This window comes from Syngnathus scovelli, chromosome 8, assembly GCF_024217435.2.
Source record: "Syngnathus scovelli strain Florida chromosome 8, RoL_Ssco_1.2, whole genome shotgun sequence".
Classification (NCBI taxonomy): Eukaryota; Metazoa; Chordata; class Actinopteri; order Syngnathiformes; family Syngnathidae; genus Syngnathus; species Syngnathus scovelli.
This window is the reverse complement of record NC_090854.1, coordinates 13,094,040-13,115,552: the sequence shown is the minus strand read 5'-3', so window position 1 is coordinate 13,115,552 and position 21,513 is coordinate 13,094,040. Positions and strand designations below refer to the sequence as shown.

At 42.6% G+C, this 21,513-nt stretch overlaps 2 protein-coding genes and 1 long non-coding RNA gene across 6 annotated transcripts; 2 read left to right on the top strand and 1 right to left on the bottom strand.

Annotated features, from left to right (window-relative positions):
- Positions 1 to 11: 11 nt before the first annotated feature.
- srpx (sushi-repeat containing protein X-linked) lies at positions 12 to 9,244 on the top strand. Its single transcript, XM_049728244.1, has 10 exons — positions 12 to 273; positions 4,658 to 4,714; positions 5,899 to 6,087; positions 6,306 to 6,482; positions 6,847 to 6,973; positions 7,090 to 7,211; positions 7,334 to 7,513; positions 8,250 to 8,383; positions 8,550 to 8,671; positions 8,754 to 9,244. The coding sequence occupies exons 1-10, from the start codon at positions 213 to 215 to the stop codon at positions 8,935 to 8,937; spliced, it is 1,353 nt and encodes a 450-aa protein (XP_049584201.1). The 5' UTR covers positions 12 to 212; the 3' UTR covers positions 8,938 to 9,244.
- A 273-nt stretch (positions 9,245 to 9,517) lies between these two features.
- Positions 9,518 to 18,562, bottom strand: sytl5 (synaptotagmin-like 5). 4 transcript variants are annotated; one of them, XM_049728237.2, is made up of 17 exons: positions 18,423 to 18,562; positions 17,919 to 18,134; positions 17,714 to 17,826; positions 17,530 to 17,647; positions 17,252 to 17,392; positions 17,040 to 17,124; positions 16,842 to 16,959; positions 16,666 to 16,766; positions 16,043 to 16,138; positions 15,088 to 15,153; positions 14,573 to 14,751; positions 14,314 to 14,416; positions 14,075 to 14,236; positions 13,895 to 14,003; positions 13,463 to 13,601; positions 13,180 to 13,388; positions 9,518 to 12,241 (listed from the first exon to the last, which is right to left on the bottom strand). In XM_049728237.2, the coding sequence occupies exons 1-17, from the start codon at positions 18,536 to 18,538 to the stop codon at positions 12,090 to 12,092; spliced, it is 2,223 nt and encodes a 740-aa protein (XP_049584194.1). In that variant the 5' UTR covers positions 18,539 to 18,562; the 3' UTR covers positions 9,518 to 12,089. The 4 variants fall into 4 exon arrangements, with proteins under 4 accessions (XP_049584194.1, XP_049584196.1, XP_049584195.1 ...); XM_049728239.2 differs by having other exon boundaries at positions 17,046 to 17,124; XM_049728238.2 differs by having other exon boundaries at positions 17,530 to 17,641.
- Positions 14,062 to 19,031, top strand: LOC125973777 (uncharacterized). The gene is made up of 6 exons (XR_007483298.2): positions 14,062 to 14,201; positions 14,320 to 14,400; positions 17,556 to 17,676; positions 17,763 to 17,856; positions 18,452 to 18,549; positions 18,645 to 19,031. It is a non-coding gene; the product is annotated as an uncharacterized lncRNA (long non-coding RNA).
- Positions 19,032 to 21,513: the final 2,482 nt, after the last annotated feature.

Here is a 21,513-nt window from a genome sequence, read left to right as displayed (position 1 = left end):
GGTTGGCCTAGTCTACTTTAAAAGGTGATGAAGAGTCCATGTTAGTTTAAGGCTCTCTCGGGGTGAGCCACACTGTGTTCCCTTGTTTGTGGAGCAAAGAGGCGGGCCTTTTTTTTTTTTTTAGAGAAAACGAGGAATGCGCTGGACGTCTTCCTGCAGGAGATCTGCACAAGTTGAGCGTCTTTTCTTATCCCCTCGTCTCCTTTCTCAGCATGGTCATGTGGTCTCTGCTTCTGCTCTGTGTCCACATCTGCGTCTGCTCCCCATATGAAGGTAAGAACCCTACCAGAGCTCACGTTTTCCTCCCTCTAAATCCTTGCCCTACTTTTTTTGTCCTGCTGTTGTCTCGTCTCTAGAGACGGGATGGGTTGTGTTTGTAGGTTGGATTCTCTCAAGTCAAAGGCTGTGAGATGTTGTGCCCTGGATTTGTGGGTTAAGCCACTTTTTTTTTTTTTTTACTTGTGTGTACGTGGAGGGGGTGTGGAACGGGGGGGAGTGCAGTGTGCATACAGCTCGGCGTTGGCGCTTTTCCCGTTTAGATAAAGTCCGCCTGTGAGGCCAGCATTAATGACCACTTCATTCATGCATGTCTATACATGCACGCGCATGTACACCCACACACAGCACACACAAATTATAAAGTTTATAATGAGGCCAGACTGGCTTTTGGAGCCGTGCGGCTGGACTGACTTCAAAGTTACGCATGCAGTATGGCAATCTCACATGCTGAAACATGAACACGAGCGGCTACATTGCACATTCGTAATGAAAATGTCAGTAAGACTTTGCTGTGCTCACTCTGTGAGTGTGTGTGTATTTGTTTGTGTGTGTGTGCATGCATATTTATGTTTTTGTGTGTAGTTGCATGTGATTGTATATTTGTGTGTGTGTGTTTGCGTTTGTGTGTGTGTGTGTTGTGTTTTCTCAGTTAATTCTTGTATCACTGATGTTGGGGGTTCACAATGCATGTTGAATGTAGCGTAACTCTAAAAAATGTCCTGAAAAGCACCAACAAATTGTCTAATTGGCTGATGATCCATACCATATCACTTTTTGGGAGCCCTGCATCCAGGTCGAGTTATTAGTGGGTACAAAAAAAGACCGTGTTTTTAATTTATCCAAAGTTTTGAATGGGGACCAAAATGGCCCATATTAGCACCCCTAGCATTGTTATTGTGGCAATACTATTACGGGCGCTAGGGCTGAAACAATTGAATAATTAAAATCTGCCTCAAAGCTTCGAAGCTATAATTTCTTTCACAATGACTTATGTCGTTTTAGTTGACTCACTACTCTGTGAAACAATAAAAGCCTGGAGGAAAGAGCGCATAGAATATCCAAAGTTTAACATCATCACTCAAAACTTAATGCCCCCATGACTGGTCAAATATCGACACAGCCGCCGATGCTCTTTCAATTGCTTGATTGAACAAATGGTAACAAAATAAACACATAGTCAGCTCATTCATACACAAGCTGCTGCAGTCACAATTGAACACACAAGTACTCAAAAATATGCATGCACTGTCAAACAGTTAGCCTAGCCAGTTAACAGCCAGGCGCTAATGTGAGCTCACAACTAGGAGTTGAAACTCCCATTGACTCCACCTGCTCAAAGTAAAGATGGAGACCCAAAGTGGACACCAATTGAACCTCATTTGATTGTTTATCAATGTCAAATCAATTTATATCAAATGATGGGACAATGGGTAGATCCCAGAAAATATTTGATAGCTGCAGCCGTAATAGGTAAAAGAGCTGCTCCGTCCCATTCCACTTATTTGTACTGTACCACTTCATCATATCATCGCGTTTCCATTGTCCAAAGTTTTGAACGGCAATGCATTTAATGGATTTATTGGTCACACTCTGGCAAAACTGCTGACACCACCTAGCTCTTGTAACTCTTGTTGCTCACGACTCAAGAGCAAAAAAAAAAATCTAGAAAAATGTCAGGCCTCTCGTAAAACAAGGTAGCACTGTACTTACTTATAACCCCAAAAATGTCTTATTTTATTAGCCTCCACTTTGTGTGGCCTTCACGCACTGCACGCTTGCACAATAAAAATTGTGGCTGAGTGATGAGTTCAAGCTGTGGTTTAAGCAGTTTTGTTGAACTTGGCGCATGTCCTCTGCAGAGGAAGATAAATAGAGCTTCACGCTGTTGTGAGTCTCCTCATACGGCCTCTGATCAGGCGATTGAAACAAAGGCTATTCTTCTGCAGGATTAAAATAGTCATAACTGCAATTAGGGATTTGGAAGCAGTGCGTATTCTGCTTCACACAAACAAACTGTAGCATGAAGTTGTTTTTAAAGAAATTCAGTGAATAACCGCTGAGGTCTAACTTTAGACATTATCGGTGCTGAGGTGCAGAATATAATGGAGAAGCATTTGTTAAAACAGGGAATGCAAAACAAACTCCTTTATAAAAGATGCAGTGAGGAAAGCGGTCATTTGTAGCAAAACAAAAATCAGAATAATAAATGATATGGAACAATTGGGCATGCTGTAGAGACAGCCAGCAAGTTATAACATATATCACTGAACAATATTTGACTTCAATGTGAGTATAATTCAGTTGCGTGCCACTGAGTTTTCTCGATAATTCAAACGATTGTAATTCTAGCACTTGTTTTCTCGAGTCTGTCATGCATTATAATAGTTTGAACTCAATGTATTGTGTGAACTTTGAGATATTCTTCCAGAAATGTTATCCGACAATGGAGGTTCGTGCGTATCGGTAGTTTGTTGGCACGATTTGTTCCTCTGCAAAAACTATTTCCTCTATCAATCCCCAAGGCCTCAAAAGAAAACTCAAACGTCTCATTTTCAGAGTATGTATTTTCTGCAATCCATTTTCCATATATCACCGATTCTTTTCTCCTCTGCGACAAGCGCAATCATAAGTTTTCCTCTGAGCCAGCGAAACTCAGCATGAGTCTTTCGCTCTTCCCCAATGATGATGTGTCATGTGTCGAGTGAAAACCTCAGCGGTGGATTTGGTCGCGGCTTTGCGTGTGTGTGTGTGTGTGTGTCACCCTATATTGGTTAGATAAGTGTCAGGATAAAAAAACCCACAGTGAGAAATGTGTCTCGAAAGCCAACGTCACTGACCAGAAGACTGACATGCGAAGCCTGGAGGAGAACTGGACCCCTTTACTCGTGAACAGAGCTCACATTCACCAATGTGCTGAGGCCAAGGTGGAACAAGTTTAACTCCTCACTCCCACTGACTTTTATTTTAACCACTTACATGTTAGCGATAGTTTTTATTCGATCTTCCCAGCTTCCTCTGTGCTTACTCATCACTATTCACATTGCTTCTCATATGCATCATGGAGAAAGAAAAACAGGAAATTGGAAACGTATAAATCCAACCTGACTCTTTCTTCATACTGATGATTTTCAAAGTGGGTCCCAACCGTGGCACATTTTGAAAACCCGTCTGCCTTAGACGTTTCTGTTTTACATTAACTGACTGCTGTTTAAACTGGCCAAGGAGGAATCAATGCCTGTGGTAAGTATGCTTGATGGGGAGCAGTTTTGCACTGAGCCGTTTCCAAACGCTCTTTATGTACTTTTTATGTACTCGTTTAGATACCAGGGGTGTCAAACTCATTTTTGTTGTGGGCCACATCGTAGTTATGGTTTCCCTCGTGGAGCCATTCATGGCTTAAATAGAAATGAATGGGTGGATTGTATCACATACATACAACAAAAAAGTTCAGCAATTTTCAAATTTATTTTGAACGTAAGAGTACAACAAAAATGTCGCAATATCTCACTGTTATTAAAAGAAAGGACAATTTAGAGTTTTGATATTTTAACAAGAATCATTGAGTTGACACACATGAATTTGCTTTTGTGGGCCACGTAAAATGTTGTGGCGGGCTGGATCCGGTCCCCGTGCCTTGAGTTTGACACCTGTGATTTACACCACATTTATTTGACGATATACAAGATGGTGCTTTGAATCTTGGACTTACAAGACAGATTTTGAGGGATGATTCTAAATTGTAGGGCCTCAGGAGTGTTCCACTTTCAAATTCCAATTTTAGATGTAAATGCAAAGTACCGCATTGCCATGAGAAATTGTCTACCCATCTGAGATTTCCATTACCATAAACAAGCTTGTTTTTCTTTTTTGTAGCCTGCTCACATCATATTTGCTTATAATGCAGATTTCAGGCTACACTGATTATGCCGTTTCCCTGACAACTAGGGGTCAAGGGCTCTGCTACCACTCATGTCAGAAAAAAAACGTACACGGAGTAGTGGCAGGTCGATTATCACACACTGTGGAAATCACTCAAATAAACAGCACAAAGTTTTTTCATACACAGCAAATCACTGAGATGCAAAAGTCCCCACTCATTCTCACTGACCAAAGTTAAGTGGGTCTCTTGTACAAAGTTATTGGAACAAACTGGATCATTTGAAGTTCAGCCCCTTCTGCATGATTCCAACTCAAAAGATCCACAGACACACATGCTCCCCACGCTCGCACTGAGTGTGTTTCCGATGTAAAAGCAATCTTTTAAACTTGATCCCGGTGCACAAAAAGCCCGGGAGTGTGTATTAAAAGCATTGCCTCACATCTTTTCCTGCTTATTAGCTGCTTTTTTTTTTTTTTCATCTTTTGCTTGCCTCCCCAGGGTCAGGACAGCACGCCTACGGCGACGATGAGGACTGGTATACTCATGCGTTTAAAGGTGATGCCACTCTATACTTTGTTGCTATGCACAATTGCATCAAGAAAGCTCAGTCAGATGGCCAAAGAAGGTCAAAAGGAATATCTCCTCATTCATTTTCCCTGCAATGACTCCTTCTTCTCATTCTGGGAATTCGCTGTGCATGTTTGTGTTTATCCCGAGCCAGCTGCAAATAAACTGCAGACGAGAAACCACTAAAGGCAAGAATTTATTCATGCAAGCGTAGCGGACATGTAATCCAAGTTGGCAAGGAGATGTTGATTTTTTTTACTATGGTGGACTCGCCGTGGGTTAACTTCTCTGTGACATGACGATGGTTGACATGGTAACTTGGGCGACTGCAACTCGGAAATCAAAAGCAATTGCATTGTAATCTAATCTATCTTGCGAGCCCCTCAAACCTTGAAGAGTTTTGTCATGCACACTGAAAATAGTAAGCACGGCTGTGGTTGTAACTAAGTAAAAAAAAAAAAAAAAATCCTCCTCGACCCAACATGCAAATTGCTCTGGTAGCCCTTTGCACAAAAAAGGTACACTTCTTCATTTAGAATAAGAAAATGCAAAAAAATAATTAATTCCACAGAAAGTCTCTCTTCCCAAGTGATGAAACATTTTTTTTGCAATAAACAATAAAAACAGACTCTGTTGTGCTAAGGTTTATTTTTACCAAAGACATTTTTGGGTGAAATTGTACTCATTCGGCTGTAAATCAAACTAACACCTCCTGCTGTATGTGGTTGGGTATCCCATCAAATTAATAAACTACAACTGTCTTCAAAAATCATCAGGTAAGTGCCACTTGTTAATACTACTCACAATTCCTGATTTTCTTGTGCTGAAATACATTCACAAAAAGGTGTTTTGATATGTTCAAATGTGTCTGTGTGGTTTGGGGGAAGCTATTTTAACCAACACAGATTTTGGGGCTATCAAAATAAATTTGACTTGACTTGTGCATACCCCAAAAAGTCCACAAAAAAATGTTGATAAAGATCCCTGTAAGGGTCGGGTGGAAATGTTTCAAAAAATTCCCAGAAAAATCAGAAAATAGCCCAAAGTCAATTTCTGGCCTTGCATATTTCAGCTCTGCCAGTGTTTGGGCCCTGGAATGTATCCCTCATGATCAGCTCGGATTCAGTAATGACCACCAAAACACCAACAGGCTGTCTTAACGTACTTTTTAGGTTCAGCGTGGTGCGCGCCCATTAAGGTGAAGCACGGCGATGTGAGCTGCCGCACGCCAAGGGGACACCACTCCAAGAACGCCATGGGATCGCGTTGTAAAATCCGCTGCAAGCAAGGATACGAGTCCCAGAGCACCGAAGTGGTGTGCATGGCTACCAAACACTGGTCCTCCAACTATGCATGTCGAGGTGAGGATGAGGATTTCTAGTGGGAAGCACCGCCTCGTCGGTTGAGAAGATTCATTATTGTGGACACGACTAAAACTAAGAACCGTAAATGTGAGCTGACCTTGATGAAATAATTACAGGAGAATTAACCTCGTCATTTTCCTCCATCGGCGTGTCTCGTTGTGACTGATGCCGTCAATTCAATTTTGAAATGACTGTTCTCTCTCTGTCTTTGGTAGAGGTCCGCTGTCCCAAGATGAACATGCCAATGCATGGCAGCTTTAAATGTTCAGATGGCTCTTACTACAACTCTCGCTGCGAGTTCTTCTGCTCGCCAGGATTCACGTTGAAGGGCCCCAAGACGGCAACGTGCCAGTACAACAAAGCCTGGAGTGCCACAGTCCCCACTTGTGTCGGTGTGTTTGAGTAGATACCAGAAAATACTTAAAAAAATGTGATGTATGGATGTTGCCGGTATAAAGTCAGGCAGGAATGTACAGGATATGTTTGAATGGCAAGGCCTTCAATGATGCGTTTCTTTACGTGACTGAATAGACGAGACATTGTTAATGTTCCTGCAGTCGCACATTGTTAATGTTCCCGCAGTCGCCCACGCACTTTTAACCTTCGAACGTTATACGTGACGAAAGATTGAGTCTCCCTGTAAGGATGTTCCTTTCTTTCCAAAAAAAAAATCTTTTTGCACTCGTAGTTGGGTTCATTGGGAAATGATAACTCATCATTTATTGTTTTCTTTCTTGTTATTTACATTTGAACCAGACGAGGATCCTCCAAAGATCAAGTGTCCTCATGTGAAGGACAAGTGGGCAGAGCCAGGTAAACTGACAGCTAGGGTGACCTGGGATATGCCCGAAGGTGTGGACACTGCCGACGGCATCCTTACAGAGTACGTGCTCCCATCTCGCCTTCTTCTTCCTCCCTCCTCCTGTTTGGTATTCACATGGTGGAGACAGATGAGATCATCACAGTAACTCACGCAACTTCGGATATGGTCTTTTGTAGCGTGATCCTGAAAGGGAAAGCTCCCAGATCGGATTTCCCCGAAGGTCTTCACAAGATGTCCTACACAGTATTGGATCGTGCGGGGAATAAAGGATCCTGTCGCTTCACTGTCAGAGTACGAGGTGGGATTTTTCAAACCGAACAGAACTCTGATATTATTGACATTCATTCATTCTCGTGGTATGAGAACCACTGCTGTGTAAAACATTACCATGTTGTCCATGACCAAAGTTTTCTTCTCTAGTGCGACGCTGCAGTCCACTGTTCCCGCCCGACAATGGCTACATGAAATGCAACAGCGACGGCGACAACTACGGTGCGACCTGCGAATTTACCTGCACTGGCGGTGCCGATCTGCAGGGCAGTGCCGCCCGAGTCTGCCAGTATGGACTCACCTGGTCCGGAAGTGACACCAACTGTGCGCGTACGTAACACACCATCCATCCATCCATCCATCCATCCATCCATCCATCCATCCATCCATCCATCCATCCATCCATCCATCCATCCATCCATCCATCCATCCATCCATCCATCCATCCATCCATCCATCCATCCATCCATCCATCCATCCATCCATCCATCCATCCATCCATCCATCCATCCATCCATCCATCCATCCATCCATCCATCCATCCATCCATCCATCCATCCATCCATCCATCCATCCATCCAACCATCCATCCTATGTACACCTAGCTGCAGTATATTAAAAACATTTCATACCGATATAAATTATATTTACGCTTCCTTTGGTCTTTCCCACTGTGTCTTCACTGTGGTCAGTTATTATGTATTATTACAGATAGGCATATAATTGGTGTAATGATTCCAGGAGAACTTTTGAGTGCTTTGCTGTGGATCTTCTTTTGGGATTAAGCGAAATTAGGCCCCAATGTCCTGCCTTCTTGGCCCACGCGCACACAGAATGACAAACAAAGGGCAAAATATAACCGACGTGATGTATTCAAGTATTTCCCCATCTATTATTCATGCCGCCGCTCATTTATATGCCTTTGCCTTTGGCGTGGTAATTTCACTTCCTGTGAGCCTGATGGGAGTGGGACCAGAGCCCCCTAAATGTGTCATTAAATTTCATTCCATTCACTAGACATTGCTTTCGTTCATCCATGTTTTTTTTATTTTTTTGCCCGTCACAGCCATGAACATTAATGTGGGGGTGCGGCGGGCCGGGGCGCTGCTCGAACAGTTCTACGAGAAGCGACGGCTCCTCGTTATCTCCGCCCCGACGGCTGCCAATCATAATTACCGCTTCCAGATGACCAATCTGCAGGTGACTTAAAGACGCGTATAATTTATTTACTACAATTATAATATATTCATTTATTTGTGACAACAATTTAAAGTGACTGGCAGAATATTGTAGAACAAACTCGCTGAAAGATATTCTGTGTATTACGTGTCAAACTTTGAAACTTGTATTTTTGCGGGGACAACAGCATGCCCAGTGTGGACTGGACCTCCGTCACATCACCGTCATCGAGCTGGTCGGGAACTACCCGGCCCAAATTGGCCGTATTCGACACAGGCTCCTCCCCCCCATGCTAGCCTTGCAACTCAGGTATACATTCACACACCCACACACAAAGAGCTATTTATTTTATTATGTGCTGTAAACACACTGTCTCCTCCATGTTGCCTAGGTTACTGCTCCAGATCCCACAAAGGTCTTTCCAGATGGTTCTAGTGGACAAGGAGGGCACGGACAAGCAACGCTACCCGTTCCCAATCACGGCGGCCGAGCTGTTTACCACTGTTGACACCTTCCCCCTGCGCAAGGACGAGATGCTGTTGCAGCAGGCCGCCGGACAAACTTGTCAATCATAATCGTCGGCATTCACATCGCCCCACAACGGGACTCGAAGACGTTTTTGATCCAGTGGCTTCCCTTTTGTCGCAACGCATGCTCCTGAAGGTGTGTGTATATTTGAAACAACAGTTCGCTGCCATGTCACTCATTCAAGTCTTACACCACAACAATCATATTGATTCATGTGTCTTGCCTACTGCTATGTATTATTTTTCAAAACAGAAGTAAGTTTTGTAGAATCAAGTATTTTCACTGTATGGAGTGGAAAACTATATTATTTATGTCCCACTTCTTTAATAATAATGGATTCTCGCACTCTTTAAATTATACTTTGTGTGTGTTTTGTACACTCCCTGGAGAAAATACATTGCAACCTCAAAATCCAACAAAACGTCTTTTAAACTATTTGATTTTAATTCATTTTCCAATAGAAACTATGACACAATTCAATATGCCACCTCAAGGCTGAGAATTGAATATTTCAAAACATTCAAGGATTGGTTGATGACATACTTTGTGCCCTATACATGATTTAGATTATGATATGAAAATGTTCAAGATTTAATGTAGTCAAATAACACGCAGTCAAACAATCTATCCGTGAAAAGGTAATCGTTTTATTTTCAAAATATTTTGATGAAATTGGTCGGGCACGTCGGAAACATGAGACACGATAACACATACTGTACGTCGAAAGTCGGCAGGCGGGTTTTGCACAAGCTTGTCATCTAAAATCATGTTGCACATTAGTAGTAGTAGTGCAGGAATGGTATACACGCACACACACACACGCACGCACACACACACTGGCATTCATTAGTATCATAGGAAAAGGCTTATACAGCATTCCTTTGGTGACATGGTTTTGTGGTGAGCCCCTACGATCAGAGTCAAGCAATGATGAATCAGTGCTCAATTTCCTGTATGCTCTTTTGTTCATATTTCCCTCTACGAGCATGCAGCACACTGATACAGTGTTATCTACATTTACATCAAAAATGGAAGTCAGGTGCTTAATTAATTTGGCCTGATAAATATTTTTTTCAAAGCAGGCATCGAATGAATATTTTATCAATCAATTACAATTTATTCAATTGAATGGTCGAGACAAGTCATGCTATGTACACTGCACTAGGGGAGCTTGTGTGTTACAGGCACGGTGGTGCTTTGAGCTAAATGCTAACTTTAACATGCTAAGATGACGAGGAAGCTGACGCACCAACCGAAAGTTGGATTCGTCTACAACTTTGGTACCAAACATTTCACGATTGTACCTTGACTTACGAGCCATGTATCAAATCAGTTTTACCCTTAGTCAATTTCTATTGAACCATTCCACTAAGAAATAATACACAATTTTATTGTGTCAAACGAAAAACACACCTGTATTGAATAAAAATAACATAAAATAAATGAAAAGAGAATGCAAAGAAATAAAATGGGTTTATCAAGGATGATTACCGTATACACATACTGTAGTATATATTCATGTGTTGGATTTGCCTTTTAGGGGAGTTAGTATTTGGGCTGGTTCTGAAATGTTCAAAAATGATTACACTAGTTAAATACATTTAAGCATGTGCAAAAAAAATTGCGTAAAAGCATTCCAGTTTGTTTTTCTCAGGCTAGCTTGTATAAAGGGAAAAAAAAAATCAATGACTCGTAATTTGAAAAACTGGGCCACTCGTAAATCAAGGCACCGCTGTATTTGCATTTATTGTCGCTACTTTACTGTTGAAGAGCTTTTCAGAAACGGAATACTATCTTAGCGAGAGAGAATGTCATTAACTAAACACTTTTACTCATTGTACTTGCAAAGATGTGCTTCACAGCAAAAATAGCTTGATGACAAGGGTGTTCATCACCAACATTTATCAGTGCTTTGACTCATGTCTTGTATTTAAAAAAAGACTGATAGCCATCTACATGCTAAAAATGATTCAAACGCACAAATCCCATCTGGATGTGCTTAAAACCAGATCCAACACCGCATCGTGTTTCTTGTTTGGAAGTTTTTTTTAAAAAGCGCAGTGGGTTAGATCCGAGCGTAAGGCATGACCGGTTGTTCCGCACTGGGGAGAAAGAGTGACACTGGAAAGAGATGTGCTCGTTTCTTGTAACGTCGTTCTTTTGGCCCATTTCCACCAAGCAGTACAATTAGAAAGGTTATGTATTTGTAGTGTTTGCACTCTTTCTTACAAGTGATGCGTACCAAAATAGTGGACACTTTGTTTTTGTTTCAAATAAGGTTTCCCAGGATTGTGGACTTCTTCCTGCAAGTCCCTGTGTGAAAGTGCATGCAATTTTGGAGAAAAAAAATTGTAGTAAAACTCTGCTGCTATTGTGCTGATGTTGTGGCGATGTGATCTGATCGCCTGGTGTTGTGCGCAATCGTACATAATTGTGACAATAATCCCACTTTTGCTGGATCCTGTATAAAAAAGCAAAGTTGGGTAAGTCTCAGGTTCCTTCCGGTTAGTGAGCTCTGATGCACACATTGTAACACATCTACACTAGAAAAAACAAACTCAAACTAAGAGTAAATATCGGCAAAATACTTTTTTCGGTCTTTGCTAGCAAGCATTCATTCTCTTTAAAATTGTAATATTCTAACAAGGTTTTATAACGAGGTTTTAATTTACAATAAGAAACACCAAAAATATAAATATAATTTGTCATTGTGACTTTGTTTTTTTCCCAACATGCTACAACACTTGAGGTTTTCGAGGATAGCTAAAAAAAAAATTCCTGCAAAGAGGAATAAATTGTCTTTTGACACTACAGAGAATTGATTTAAGAATCCTGCTAAATTTGAATGGATTTAAAAAAAAATTGCCAAGTATATAAAATGAGCCTCCACAATGCTGACAAATCCAGCCCTCCTTTCCAGACAACCCAAGCTTGCCAAGCAATTTTTTTTTCTCTTCTATTGGCTGATCATTTTGTTTTTGCATGACTTTTTTTCCCACAGATACGGCAGTTCCCGCCTTCGGCAGGTTCTGTGCAAAAATTTCGCAACATCTCTGCGTGAGAGACTCTCAAGTTGGAGTCTGAGACATAACCGAGTTGTGCAACATGGTCCGATTACAAGCCAGATGGGGTTTTATTGATCCAAGCTGTACTGTACTACTTGGTGGAAACACGTCTTGTGTTTGTAATCCATTCGGGCTCATGCGGTGTATGTGGTGCATTTGCGCATGCTGGACCTCAGCATGAGCGTACACTCCTGGGGGACTTCGGGATTTTCAATCATGCGCTGCCACAGCCGCTGTTCCTCCCCAAATGAGTCCATCCAGTCCACTTCGTTCCCGTAACTTGTGCCTTGAGGGGACGATGAGAGAGAGGGAAAAAAAGTCTTTATCGTGTTATGGAGTTGGGGCGATGTGATGAACACAACACAGCAGAACATTGATCAAATGTATGAATCCAGTCAATTCGATTTTTTCGCCTTTATAGAGGCTAACAAAGATTTTCCCGCTTTTGTAACAGTATTTTATTTTACTTTGTTGCTTTTTGATTCAAGATAGAACCATTCTCCACTCCCCACGATCAAAAATGATTCGCCGCTTTCATTTCTGTTTGTCAATCCATCCAATCCTGGCATTTTACATTCCCGATAATCTACTGTACTGATGGGTAAACAAACATCATATAATATATAATAAAAATGCAAATTAATAAAATAATCCTTTTTTATTATTGTTAGCATTTCAACCTTGGAATTCATTAGACCAGGGCTCGGCAGACTTTTTTTCCTCAAGGGTCACATTTTCTTTGTAGAACAAACAAAAGAGCCAATAAGGCAGATGTAATATAAAAATACACCGATTTTTTTTTTTTTTTTTTTTTTTAACTGTGACTTAAGTCGCACCATGGCTATATTTTGCCTATCATTCAACTGTGCCCTATTGCAGCACTGTCACGACTCGTCCCTGGTTCTTTTATATGTAGGTTGCCATGGTTTCTGTCCGGGTCTGTGTACTCGCCCCTCCCCTCCTGTGTTACCTCACAATCGTTGTAATCTCAGTCACCTGCCTCCTGTTACCTGTCCTGTATTTAAGTCCTGTCTGTGTGTCACTCCCTGTCGGATCATTGTTAATGTCACCCTGTCTTTTTGTTCTTTGTCGGTCAGTCCTGTTGTTGGCTTTGTTAGTGAGTTACGTCAGTTTACTGAGTCTGTTAGTTTGTTTTCTCCAATAAACCCTGGTCCAAGCTACACTTGGTCACCCTGCTCCATTCCGATTCAGTACTGCACACACCTGTCCCGGCCCCCAGCCTGACTCCGCCCAGGAAGATATTGCTGGCCAGGGCCTCCTTGTCCCACACGGTGAGCTCCAGACACACGTTGTTGAGGTCTCCTGGCTGCAAACCGCAGTATGTGAAAGTGTGATTCCAATGCGGGTTCACCGTCCGACGCTCCACCGCTGTCTTGTGCTTGGTGGACTTTTGGCTGTCCGGGAGCAGGTAACTACACGCAGCAATATTCAACACATTGACTGATGACGTCAACCTTAATGGTAACAAGCGTGATTATTATCTCACCCTTTGACAAAAGGATCAGACGTTCCTCCAGACTTGACAGCAGTTAAATTTTTGGCTCCCTTGACGAGCAGCTCAACCATGCCCCCTTTGGGTGGCGTGAAGGTGCTCTTCTTCTTTCCTTTCAGGAAGCCTTTCTTAACTAAAGGATGACCACAGTCAGATACAGTTAGAACTCCTAATTGGCAATCTACCAATGGTGTTTTAATTGAATTAATGCTACAGGACATGCTATTTAGTACTTTAATTTTTATAAAAATCCATTTATTGACTTGAAATGCATATTAATGACCTGTATAAATTCTGATAATGTGGAAACAGATTAATACTTTACATTAGAATTAAATAAGACATTACTCAATGGCGTGTGTTGAGTTAAGAGCATGGCAGCATAACAAATGAAACTTGAAGGCAAAATTGTAGTTGTGAATATACCTTGTACTTGGTCCAGAGGCAACATGAGATTTTTCTCTGCAGGAATGTACTTCAGCACCACAGTCAGTTCTCCCTTGTACTGCATGGTAGCATCGATGCCGCTCTCCAGCTGTAAAAACACGTCGGCACTTGTTCGTTTGGCACGTGACGGGAAAAAGTCTTTAGGAGTGGAGTGGCTACCTTGGGCTGCAGACTGAACCACTCATCTATTTGGGAATCGAACTCCCAGGAGTCAAAAGTCAGCTCTACTTCTCCCAGGAAGCTGTTGTGTCCAAATCGGTCGTGGTGCCACACCGACACTTGCAAGGTACGTGTTTCCAGCTGCGAGTGGCTGATCACATACTACACCAATAAAGAAGACACAAGTGAGTTTGAACTGAACCAAAAACAGTATATGTTGCTGAAATAAATGCACAAACCCTCAGGTTCTCGTTAAAAACGGGATTGATGGTGTTGGCTTTGATGCCTGTCTTCCTCTTGCTTTGGCGGGACATGTCCGGCAGCAGGTACGTCTTCACATAACTGTCGGGAAACACGCACGCTAACGATTGCTTTCTGTGTGTACCAAAATATCTAATAAGATTGTGACTTTCTAAAAGTGTTTAATTGTCTGGTTGAAACCTCAAGTTAATCTATTTGCATACAGTACTAGTGTGTGCGCATGTGTGTGTGTCTCACGCATCAGTGCGTTGCCTCCTCTCGTCCCCTGTAGCCAGGTTGTGGCACTCTTTGACCAGAACATTGAGAGCGCCCGTCTTGTAGTTGTAGCTGATGTTCAACAGGATCTCGCCACTGACGCGGGCGTTGCCATAGTCACCCGTCTCGCTGTACATGCTCATCATACTGCTGATGCTACTCTGGTGGGTGCAGACAAGAGAGGCACAGGTCCATGATAGCCAAAGAGAATGAGAAAAAAGCAGAAGGGTGAGAAAAGTAGAGAAGGTGCGGTCACTTTACTCATGTCCTTGTTGCTAAGAAAAGTTTGCCAGGAGGGAATCCATTTTGTAAACTTTAGAACAACCTCTTTTCAATCCTGTCATGCAGTTAAATTGAACACATTTTAAATTTGACAGCAAAAAAGATATATTGTCTGTCTACTTGTGTTGCTCTACCATTAGTGGTCAAATAGTGTTCAGCAGTATGTATGCTTCACATCGCACTACTGATTGGAAAAAGTGGAGCTGGTGTCTTACTGTCTCAGCATCTGAGTCGGGGACATTGAGGAAGGCCCACCTCCTCTCTGAGGCAGGGGTGGAAGACTAGCAGCGAGTTAAGAAGAGAAGAAAAGACAGAAAGAATAGAACTGAGCCTTTTTGACGTGTTAGTAGAAGAGATGGAAATTAAGCACACACAATCCCCACCACCAGCACCAGCCCGTCAGGCCCTAGAGACTGGGCTGCAGAGATCGCCAGCAGCACATCCAGGAACAAGATGACACTCGGTTACCATGGCGATTATCAGAGCCAAGCTACAGAGATTATGGTTTGTCCGGTATTGGCCATGAAACCAGCACGAGCGCACATAATCAAATTGAAGGCCATTTCCTTCATCGTGTTTGCTCAATTCTGTCCATCAAATTACATTGTCTATAAAAGTAGTTACACACTGCTATATTCTTAAAATATCTTCTCTATTACCAACTAGAACGATGTTTTTTTTTTTGTGTGTGTGTGGAGTGCAGGATACAGTCCAGTTTAATGTTAAATGCTTTAATGAACACTTGGGCCTACTACGCTACTGTGCAAAAACAAAAGTTTTATTCTAAAAAAAATATACAAATTATTTCTTTTAATATAGTAATTGTATAACATCTGCCTCATAATATTGGGTCGCGTGTGTTCATTGTGTGGATTACCACATCCTTCAAGCATACCCTCAAGGTGTGTATATATATATATATCTCTGATATGACATAATAAATGTGATCATATCATAAAACACCAATGTTGAATCAGGTATAGTGTGCGTGCAGCAGCCGAATAATGTTTGTGACGCCTTAAAGCTCCCTGCCTATTTACATAGTCAACACACACAACAGGTGTTGCACACACCCAGCGGGCATGTTTGCACTGCAGCATGAGGCTGCATAAATACACGCTTTCCCTACCATATGCGCGTTGTGCTAGTTCAAAGAGGTTACGTTGTTACCGTAGACACGGCATTGCTGAGGTGGCGTCCTGCTGTCTGACTGTGGGCTGACATCAGGGCGTCGATGTCTTCCTCTGCGTCCTGGTCGGAGAACTCCTGTAGACCATCATTGAATGTGAAGGCAGACGGAGATTGCCCCTAGGCAGTTGTGTATGTGTGTGTGTGTGTGTTCGCGCATTCAGCCAGCTTCCATAAAGTCAATGTGACAAGTCAGACCACCGTGTGATCATTTCTTGGTCAGTTTGGGAAGTACTGTGAGCCCCTTAGACTAGAATCCTCAACTGGCGGCCCGCGGGCCAAATTCGGACCGCCGAACCATTCAATCTGGCGCACGATTTGATTCCATAATTTCGAAAATATATACATATTTCGTGATCGCATTTAAGCAACTGAAAATAGCAACAACTTCGACTATAAAGGCTAAAATTGCCTTCAGTTTTGTAATTAAATGAAAATATATATGTATATAAAGAATAAACATCAAATCATAATGTTGTGCCAAAATTAGATTTTCATCTAATTTTTTTTTATGATCCCAGGGTAAAATTCTGGCTCACTGACAAATATGGTTGATGACCCCTACCTTCTCATTCCATCCATCCAATTGTAGTGATGCTACTTACCGTCCCGTTGAGACCTGGCACAGAGCGGCTTCTGAGGCTCATGGTGTCGTCACTGATTTCTGAACCTGCGGTGGAAAGGTCCATCTCGGAGCGACTGTGATCTAATTGACAGGAGAAGACCAGAATAAGCCTTCAGGATAAATGGGACCTCATTAGACTGTGTCGACAGTACCGACCCGATGATACCGAAGCCTGGGACACGGAAATGGTCGGAGTGCCATGATTTTCCGCGGCTTTCTTCTCGGGCGCACTGCCGCTGGAGTGGAAGCTGGAAACACTTTCTGCTCCGTCAGGCTACATGCAAACAAGGAAGCCTTGAAATGAAACGAATCAGTATAGTGCCGTGGTTGTGTGCGTGTGATGCGTTGGCTAACCCTGACCCTCCGGTTGCTGCTGGCGGGGGAGTATTTGTCAAGAGTTTTGGATCGTCGATCGTTGAGTACTGCAGGTGTATCTTTGCTAAGAGACACGAGTACAGAGGAAGTAGTAAAAGGTCACTTTTATTTTCAAAACTTGGTGAGGAAGAATAGCCATAATATTGCGATCATGATCAATGCTCTTCGGAATGAGCTAAGCTAACATTGACCTGCTTGAAAGATAACTTGGAGCGGAGTTAACACTTCGCACGCTGTGAGCGTCTCCGTCTGAAGCAGATTTGATTTTGAGGCCGCCGATGCCGTTTTCTGACCTCAAGGGTCTGCTGCCCACTTTGTCCATCCTCGTCCTCCTGTCATCAACACACAAACACGTACAGACCGAGATTTGTGTTTGCAGGTAGCACATACAAAATGGCGTATCATTATTCCGTTAAAATGGGATTGTCAGTTATGCAATCGATTAGATAACAAATCTCTTCGGGGTTACCCTCTCTTCCTCATTCCTTCAATAAGATGTTTGGAACTCTTGCTGGATTTTGGTGCATCAGCCCTTCCCGTCTCAGGACGGAGTGCCACGTTCTCCTGGGACTTTCTATCCTCTGCGGCTTGGGATAAAACACTTGATCAAGAAAAGGTGAGACAAGAAGCATATGTGTGCTGATGAAATTCACCCGCCGAGCTGCTCAGGATTGTTTGCTTAACCACGTCACTGCTCAACAGTTTGTGCTCAAAGCGCTTTGATCGCTCCTCCAGGAACCACTCGCCCGTCACCACCTTCAACTCCCTACGCACACAATGGAAACAAAAGGCTCAGGTACGAAGGAGCATCACCTAAGAGCTGTGATCTAAGTTTACGTAAGTCTAGTGGACACTTACGAGATCTTAGCACACACGTTACACCTCCACTGGCTTTGCTTTGGAGTTGAAACTCGGCACGCGTAGCACACGCGTTGCTGGCACTCGTCGCATAGCTCACCGCGGTCGAAGATTAGGCCAAACGTTTTGAAGCAGCGGGCGCACTGACGCTCCGCCGACTCACGTGATTGCCGGGAGCCTTTGCGTTTGATCTCCAGTAGCTCGTTCTTCAACTTCCTGTTGACGAAACAGTAGCGGAGGGAAATGAAGACAATGAATGCTGATTTTAATGCCATGCTTACATCACCTTAGGGTGAAGTACGTTTATGTGCTGTCCATCTTTGACTTCAGTTTAAAGCACTGTGAAATTTTGGTGAGGCATATCTGCCAAACAAATGTGAGCAGCCTCATCCCAAAGGTTCTTGGACATATCATAAGTACTCCACCTTTAGCGTTGTCTTATTTTGGCCAGGATGAACTTCTATTTAGTTCTTGAATCACAGACAGCTCAAATGAGATTCTCACCGTATCCTCTTCTCCTCTCGCTTCCTCAGCTTCTCGTCCTTTTGCAGCACCCTCAGGATGCTATCTCGCTCGTGCTCCAGCAGAAAGGAGAGGTTCAGGTCGTCGGCCACATCCATCGCTGACTCAGGTCTACACGTAGCCGGTGGAATCAACCGAGCGGGGAAGCCGCACGGAAAAAGACGCCGACTTTTAATTCACCACACGCTTTTGTTTCCATCACAGGCATCAGCATCATTGAAGCTTCGCACAGCTTGTCTCGACCTCTGTAGATGAAACCTGTACAGCGCCACGGAAAAGAAAAAGTCAGTATCATTAGCAAGAATTAAAACCGTAATTTGATGTGTTTGCCATTTTCAGGTGTCACAAAATAGGATTATTGCCAGGGTTGTAAGGTCACATGTAATTGGTGGTGACATTTAAAACACGCACACACATACGTACAGCTATTAGCTACCCTTTTCTTGGTAATGACAAGACAAGAATCTGTAATTGCAGACAATATTACATTCATTATTGTAGGGCCAAATAGCATTTTAAACTCAACGTTATAAGGACAAAAGTCTTTGGATCGTGGTCGAAATAAAATACAGTGTATCTAATAGAACGTCACATCAACGGACTGAGAATAATTTTGCCATCCGGTGGGAACACTTTCTATTCGTTCTCTCCAATCTTTTCCGTCCTGCTTGGCTCCCTCCGCTTTTAGCGACATCCTCTTCCCTTCGCTCGTCTCTTCCCTTTCACGCCAATTAGGGAAGTCGTGCAGCTTCATTATCAACAATAGCTCAGATGCTTCTTGAGTTGAGATGCAGCTGCACTCTGATCAATGAGGAGATTTGCTTTCACCTTTAAGTTGCCGCGGAAGGAATTTCAAGTAGCAAATAAACAATAGGTAGTCTTCAATTACGCCTGATGACAGATGAATTATTCTGAAACCAAATTTAGAAAATGGTTCCCGCGCTCCAGCTATACGTTGCATTCCGGATACTAGGAACTCAGCATGAGACACTGTCCTAAATGTTTTGAAAGTATTTCTCCTTAAATTCTCAAAATTCACAATGCTTCTCAAAACCCAAACACACAATGGTCCTCTAAAAGTTCTTAGTTCAGAGGTAAAACCCCTCAAAGGCTACAAATCTTTCAACAGGCAAGACCATGCCAGATTTCTATCTAACCATACTTATTTAGCGTATTTTTTATTTAGCATATTTTCAAAAGTGAGCTTTGTTATCTTCATAAAAGCCGCCCCCCCCATGTAGTGATCTCATTTGATTGACACTTTTTCAGTGTTAATAAGGTGTTAATGCCATGACAGCTTACACATTGCACTTATTGCAGCTGCCGTGGTAAATCGGCAAACCCTCTGACGTAGACGACTTCCTGAATAATTCACGCAGGAATTGGTGACCAATAACCAGCCAGTCATCAGCCAGTGACCCATACACACACAGAAGAGTGTTGAAAACATTAATTATGCATCAACATAAGGTCAATAATGCCCCGCTTCACAGATGCTTGATCAATTCTGCGCCAGGCCCGCTAGCCACATTGTGTTTCCAGGGACACACGCTGGATGATTTGGTGTTGTAGCTGTGTCAACTTGCCTGAACTTAAGTTGCCCCTTAATGGCTTGTTTGCGTTCTTTCGGCCACTAATTAAAAGCAAAGAGAGGGTGGCTTCAGCATAGGAAACGAGTGCCACTCCTCCCAAAATGAGCTGCTGAAGGAGAAGCGGGGGCCACAGGAAGGGAAATAGATTTGTGATTGATTTAGTGAGCTGTGTTTGTTGATGTGATCACCATAAGGAGGGCGAGGGGCGGGGGCGGGAGGTTAGACAAGGATACTCAGCATTGACTTGAAAACATGAGTCAGTGCTGTGACCTTGAAAATGATTTGAGTCACCAAAGCCGTTTGATGCAAAATATTACCAAGAAATAGACTTTTAAACTTTCATGCTCACATTGTGCGTCATTAGGAATGTTACTTGGCATTTCCAGATTCCACTATATGTGTTTAACGCTCATTTTCATTTGACATGGTGCCGTCGTCTCACTAAAAGCGGAAAAAGCAATGATTGACTCAGAACGACGACGCCAGATGAAAGCACTTAGTTCCATTCATAGCTTTGAGTTGAGTGCACCCTTGAAGCTCTTCTTGATATCAAATTAAACTTTACCTCCGATGATAAACCGACCTCCATCGGGACTTTACAACAGAAATGAGGACGCATAATAAATGACATGCATCTCTCACAATAACAGCTGTTGTTTGTCAACCACTTGAGGAGCCTTTTTGCTTTCAGTGCTGGAGTTTTTTTTTTTCTTGACAGCATGTTTGGATGTTATTAACCCAGTTTCACAGCTTCGCCTTAGTAAGCAGCGCGCTCACCCTTGAATATTTCATCGTGCTCCTTCCTGTCTCTTCCGCATGCATTCGCAACTACTGACGAGCCAGATGCATGTCTTTATAATAAAAAAAAAAAAAAAAAAACTGAGTGCCTGATAATGCATCATGGCTCATGTCGTGTGCGACTTGTGGCCTTGCTGACCTCAGAGAAATAATATAGTAGATGGATGGACCACATGAAACAAAGATAATGTTAATAATCATAATAGTCGTGTAGTGGGAGGGGAAATGTTGGTAATCTGTCTAGTTAACTGCTTGCAGATGTGATAACTGGAACAAAGTGCCGCTTTTAAAAGTGTCGTATTGATTAGTCATCAATAATAAATGTAGCAAAAGTGATAACATGTACAGTAAATGGCTGTGCATATTGGTGTTGTGTTCTTTTGCAAAGAGGTTGAGAGGTGCTCCACTCGAGTCCTATCTCTCTCCACTAAACAGTTTATATCGTCATAGCAACCAATACGTTGAGATTTCTTTTTTTACTCAGACTGACCTTGGCGGACGCCTACACTCTTGATCATCCATCTAATTTCTACATTAAGGCACTCGACCTTTTCAATTCAGCTTTATTACATGGCGCCAGTCATTCAGTGTATTTTTCATAAAGCCAATCATGTCAGACGCCAACGAGATTAACAGAAAAGCTCCTGTCAATGGTGATATTTCTTCCAGAAAAGATTTGATAA